Source organism: Camelina sativa, chromosome 11, assembly GCF_000633955.1.
Source record: "Camelina sativa cultivar DH55 chromosome 11, Cs, whole genome shotgun sequence".
Lineage (NCBI taxonomy): Eukaryota > Viridiplantae > Streptophyta > Magnoliopsida > Brassicales > Brassicaceae > Camelina > Camelina sativa.
Window position 1 is genome coordinate 46492613 of NC_025695.1, and position 6529 is coordinate 46499141.

Sequence of the window (6529 nt, forward strand, 5' to 3'; positions counted from 1 at the left end):
TCAATGTCAAACGGTTACTCTCAATAATCCACTGAGAGAAATATGCGGAATGAATCAGAAGCCTACAGTCGTTGGCTGCATGTTTCAGAGTTGGAGGAGAGGTTTCTGAAACAGAGGTCAAAGCTACACTGGCTAAGGGTCGGGGATGGAAATAACAAGGTTTTCTACAATGCTTTTAAGGCTAGAGAAGCTAGAAATGCTATTAGGGAAATCAAGTGTCCGGATGGGTCTGTAGTGGACACGCAAGAAGAAATAAAGGAGGCTGAAAGGTTTTTTAAAACCTTTTTGGGACATATACCGGACCACTATATGGGCTTATCCGAGGATGATATTCGTCGTCTACTTGCGTACTGATGTTCAGAGAGAGATAGAGCAAGTTTGCAGGGTGATATTACAGAGGATGAAATTTAAAGTGTACTATTTTAAATGCAAAGGGAGAAAAGTCCCGGTCCTGATGGCTATACAGTGGAATTTTTGAAAGCAACATGGTCTATCCTCAAACATGACTTTGTTGTTTCCATCCAATCTTTATTCAAGTTTGGTTTTCTTCCTAAGGGTATCAACACAACAATTCTGGCCCTGATACCGAAGAAAAAAGTGGCGACTGAGATGAAGGATTAGCGCCCTATCTCTTGCTGCAATGTGATATATAAAGTCATTTCCAAGCTTCTTGCTAACCGACTTAAGAAGATTTTGCCAGAGTTTATTTCTCTGAACCAATCAGCTTTCGTCAAGGATATATTGTTAATGGAGAATGTCCTTCTTGCCTCCGAAATTGTCAAGGATTATCATAAGGAAAATGTATCCCCTCGGTGTGCAGTTAAGATAGACATGTCAAAAGCCTTTGATTTAGTTCAGTGGTCATTCCTTCTCACTGTTCTTAAAGCTTTAGAGTTTCCTCCAATAGTCATCAAATGGATAGAACTCTGCATCACCACGGCTTCTTTCTCAGTCCAGGTGAATGGGGAGCTTTCAGGGTTGTTCCGTAGTGCTAGAGGACTTCGGGAAGGCTGTTCTCTCTCCCCGTATTTATTTGTTATTTGTATGCAAGTGCTATCCACAATGTTGGATAAGGAAGCTGTGGAATAACATATTGGATATCACCCCAAATGTCATAATCTGCAACTCACTCATTTTTGTTTTGCAGATGATCTTCTAGTTTTTACGGATGGCACAAAAAAATCCATCGAAGGCACCCTATGCATCTTTGATCAGTTCGTAGACTACTCTGGTCTACAAATAAGTCTCGAGAATTCAACTCTTTATATGGCAGGGGTGAGAGAGGGGGACCGATCATACATTCTTAACTCTTTCCCCTTTGCCACTGGCACCTTACCGGTGAGGTACCTTGGTCTGCCTCTACTGACTAAGCGAATGACAGTACAAGATTATGATCCATTGGTTGAGCTGATTAGAGAACAAATTGGTTCCTGGACAACACGCCACCTCTCCTTTGCAGGGCGGTTACATAGATGTTGGAGATAAGATAAATGATAGTTAATTAACTCCTAATTCTGTACAGGGGATAAACAAATGTAAATCTTAATTTGTTATTTTTTTAAGTCGAAATTGGTGCATGATTGCATGAAGATTAAGAAGCCTAACTTCATTAAGCAATAACATGCCGAAATGTGAACGCCAAGGAACTAGAAAATTAAGAAAAACAAAATGCATAATTAACTTGAATTTTGGTTGGTACAATTAACACTTGATATATAATACTGTTTCTGTAGTTTCCTCACAAAAAGATTCTTGTAAATGTTGGATGGATATAAATAATATGCTATCTAACACTTGCTCGAATAAAAATGATAATGATGATAATAATATCTTGCTTTAGTTTGGTTGGAAAATGAATTTTTGCATGCTTTGTAATAATGTTTGTAATTAGTAATGAGACACTTAAAGATGGATGAATGGTAAGTTTGGTGTTTTACCAACCAAAGTGTCTTTGAGCTTTCCAAAAATTTCTACTATATAAATCAACACTCATATCCTAACATTGCAAACACAAACATCTATTAATAAATAAATTTTGCTTTATTTTTTATTCTGATCTTTCATAATTAAGAAAACAAAATGCTAGGTTTGAACAAAAAGGTTACAACTGTTGTAATGACGATGTTTTGGATTACACTAATCAGTATATCGTGTTTGAATGCAGAAACAGAGTTATTTATAAATCCAATAGACTGCTTCAACTCAATCAAGAAGACTCAGGGATGCAGCGATGCCATTGGTGATATACATCACTGGGACTTCAGCCATCTAAAACGTGCTTGCTGCGAAGCACTCGAAGGTTTAAGCGAAGGATGTTGGCCCATTGTCTTTCCAGGACAACCCCTTGTTCACACAATGATTAAAGGCATATGTTTTTTTCTATAGAAAACATATGGTCGTTATTTATGATCAAAAGCATGCTAGCAAGTAAACAATAAATAATGTGTGTTGTAATGCGTTTTATCTTCTTCTTCTTCTTTTTTTCCTATTGTATTTGGGTTTGGGTTTTTTTTTTTTTTCCTTTTTATTAAAAATTATGATTTGGGAGGATATAAAAAGATCCCTTATATAATGAGAAGATATCCTATTAATAAGCCTCCCTTGTTTCTATCAGCCAGTAAAAATATATTTTGTTGTTGTTTATTATATTTATTTTTTTCACTCTACCACTATCTCTACGTAGTTTATTTAGTGTTCAATATTACGTGTACAGAAGAATGCATGGACTGTTGCATGACATGTGTGTTTATTTTAGATATAAATAATTCTATGAATTACTCGATTCCATTAGTAATGAAGATTCAGAATATATATATATATATATATATATATATATATATATCATCCAGATTATGTTGCTGTATTGTTGAAGATGTGAAACCATCAGGGGATTCTCTTAAAATAGACGTGAAGAATCAACACTACTCAAAATCAGCGAAACTCTATAGAGAAAGAAGATCATTTTTTTTTCCTTGTCTACATGTACTAATTAACTGGTTCATTATATTTTAAGGTATGGTGGTCAGGTGTAATTTAATTTCAATATGCTCTAATTAACGCCCTAACTAAAAATAGTTTGGCAAATTAATAAAGAAAATTTCTCTTTTCTAAAAATATATCCAGAAAAAAGCGAATAGCCAAAGAAATTTCTTGGAATCTCTTTCACAATTCCTTAATTAATTAAAGGCCTTCAACTACTCTTCAAGCATCTATATAAATCCCAGTTAGCATAGAAAGCAAAGATCTTTAAAAAATCCAAAAGAAAATAATATATTGATATAAATTAGCATTCTCACGTCACGTGTGTACATCTTTCTCCTAGAAACAACAAAAAAAAAAAAAAAAAACAAAAATGGCAAGAATTTCATTAGCGATATGTCTAACGTTACTTGTCACGTTAAGCACCGTTTATGAAACACAAGGGACCTTCTCGTTACCCCATTACTTGGAAAAATTTCCCAAAGTGGGCAAAGACTTCGAGGCTTTCGCAAACAAAGGTATGTCGGACTTCCTTGGTGACCTGGAGGGTATGTGTCCCAAAACCGCCGAGTTCAAGAATTTATTTGCAACGTTGAAGGATTACATGGCCTCCTTCGGTTCCGGGTCGTCAAAAGATATCAAGATGGAGTTGTCAGAAAAATCCGAAAAATTGTTCAGGGCTATGTCTGTTTTCGACACTAGTAAAGGCGGAACATCAGTAAGTAGTTTTAATACAATATTCATATGGTACGTAACGTATGTGATCATGATAGTTTTTGCTTTTGGCGAGATAGGATGATTCGTGGAATCTGGTGGATGGCTTGTTGTCAATGGGGAAGGGTTTGATGGAGATGAAGAAGAGCGGTTCCCAGGAGTTAAATTTTGAACAAAGAAAAGAACTGATCGTGTCTATGGTGGAATGGACCCGAGGGATTGGTCTATTCGTTAAGGCCGCCTCCGAGAGTAAAGGACAATCTATTGATCTGTCATCTTTTGGGATTGACTATGACAACAGTGTAGAATCTCCTATTAAAAGAGCTATGTACGAAACACAAGGAACATTCTCACTACCCCATTACTTGGAGAATCTCCCTAAAAAGGCCCAAGACTTTGAGCCTTTCGCTTACAATGGTATGTCGCACTTCATCGATAGCCTAGAGAGTAAGTGTCCTGCGACAACAGAGTTCAAGGATTTCTTTGTAAAGCTGGAGGACTACATGGCAATCTTCAAGTCGGCATCATCCGGATCAAAAGATTTCAAGGTGGACATGTCAATAAAATCTCAGAGGCTCTTCAAGGCTATGTCTGTATTAACTGGTACTCAAGGCAGCGGGATATCTGTAAGTTCTATAAGTAACTATATCTATATACATATATCTGTCAGATGTTCGTCGCTCGCTGTTTTAAATGAGATATATAAATATATTGTTTTTTGGGCGATAGGTGGATTCGTGGAGGATGCTCGATGGTTTGTTGTCAATGGGAAAATTTTTGGTTGAGATGAAGAAGCATGGTTCCAATGAGATAACTTTCGAACAAAGGACAGAAATGGTTGGGTCTATGGTGCAGTGGGCTAGAGCTATCGGTCTTTTCGCCAGGGTGGCCTCTGAGAAGAAAGGAAAAACCATTGATCTATCACCTTTTGGTATTTTTCATGCCCGAAATTATGGAAAAGGTAACTTCAAAACATCCAGCGAGCTCTAATCATCCTATGAAAAAAGAACCCTCCAAGTAAAGATATAACAAGTGAGTGTAAAAAGTAATAATGTTTTCATTTTATATTGACAGCCCTGCATTGTAAGACACGAGAGAGCTGTAGAACATTTTTGGCTATTATAACTATTAATATTATATTGCTAATTCTTTTTAACTTGCTATATATAGATATTTAGATCTATTAATTATTGAACAGTCTTACGTAACAGATGTGAAAATATATATACTGTATACAGTATTAACGTCCAATCCACACCACACGAACCCGTGGATTTTTCATTTTCTTGCTATGAATTTGATCTTCATTTTCTTGTCTTATACACGATTTATGCGTCTTGAAACACACACAAGCTTACCAGCCAGCGTTACCTTTCGATCAAGATTAATGTGTCTTGAAACACACGCAAGCTTACCGACCAACGTTTGCATATATCTCAGGGGATCTATATATATAATTATATATATTGTTCTCAATCTCAATGTTTTCGACATAATTAGGAGTCTGTTTTTTACTATTCTTGTAAATCAGTGTCATAGAGAGACATTTTTGTGTGGGAACTTGCCGATACAACTATCGAAGGTGTTGTTAGGGAAAATGATATTTGCTTTATCTTATTGTGTATATCTTTAGTCAATATTCTCTACTTGTGCATAAAATCTATTGTATCTATATATACTCTTTACATATCAATAAGATAAACAACGCTTTTCTCTGAGATTTACATGGTATCAGAGTCAAGTTACAAAACCCTAAATAACAAAAAAAAAATCTTCTCCGCCGTTTCTTGTTTTTCAAGGAAACAGGTTTTCTAATTCTACTCTTTGTCTCCTATCTACACGATGGCTACAACATCGGCTTTTTCTACTACTACTACTAAGGAATTGATCACGTCTTCTCCTTACCACCTATCCTCTAATGATCAGCCGCATCATGTTCTTACTCTGTTTCTCCTTAATGGTGAAGAATATGATAAGTGGGCTAAGATTGCACGCAACAATCTCGCAACAAAGCATAAACTTGGTCTTGTCGATGGTACTCTTCTTAAACCTGCTACTGATTCTCCCGATTACCAATGGTGGGTTCAAGTCAACTCGATGTTATGCGGCTGGCTCTATGCGAGTTTAGATCCTCAAGTCCAGAAGGTGATCCCGTTTGTTGACAACGCAAAAGTCCTATGGGACAATTTGCGTGTTCGTTACTCTATTGGGAATGCTTCTCGTGTTCACCAAATCAAATCTTCTATTGCTCGATGTGCTCAAGATGGTCAGCATGTTGCTGATTATTTCGGCCAACTCAAGGTCATGTGGGATGATCTTGATGATTTTGAGCCCTTTATTGATTGTTGTTGCAATTCTCCATCCTGTCCTCAACGTCTCAAGCAGCAAGCACGTCGAGATCTTGAGCGTATTCATCAATTTCTCATGGGTCTCGACGCTTCTCGGTTTGGTACTACACGTACCAATATTCTTAGCCGTCTCAACCGCGACACCGATGCAACACTTGACCATGTTTACTCTGAAGTTATTGATGAAGAACGCCATCTTATTGTGGCTCGATCTAAAGAAGAACATATTGATGTTGTCGGTTTTGCTGTGAAAGCTGGTGTCAATGCTATTGCATCTGCTACACGTCTCACTCAAGGACCATGTACTCACTGTGGCCGTACCAACCACTCGGTGGATACATGTTTCGAACTTCACGGCTTGCCCGATTGGTGGATCGAGAAACATGGTGATACTAGAGGAGGATCACGATCCGACTCCAATCGAGGTAGAGGTCGTGGGCTTTCCTCTCCTGCTTCCTATCGTGCTAACAATGCTCAAGCTTTTTCCG

The 6529-nt window shown here is 37.3% G+C and overlaps 1 protein-coding gene across 1 annotated transcript; it reads left to right on the plus strand.

Moving 5' to 3' along the window:
- On the plus strand, nucleotides 3240–4849 carry LOC104726760. The gene is made up of 3 exons (XM_010445691.1): nucleotides 3240–3697; nucleotides 3774–4319; nucleotides 4423–4849. Exons 1-3 carry the CDS (start codon nucleotides 3353–3355, stop codon nucleotides 4681–4683), a joined length of 1152 nt encoding a protein of 383 aa, XP_010443993.1. The 5' UTR covers nucleotides 3240–3352; the 3' UTR covers nucleotides 4684–4849.

Coding starts and splice junctions, on each gene's coding strand:
- LOC104726760 (XM_010445691.1), top strand. CDS start 3,353: ATGGCAAGAATTTCATTAGCGATATGTCTAACGTTACTTGTCACGTTA. Junction 3,698..3,773: donor CTAGTAAAGGCGGAACATCA/GTAAGTAGTTTT, acceptor TTGGCGAGATAG/GATGATTCGTGGAATCTGGT. Junction 4,320..4,422: donor CTCAAGGCAGCGGGATATCT/GTAAGTTCTATA, acceptor TTTGGGCGATAG/GTGGATTCGTGGAGGATGCT.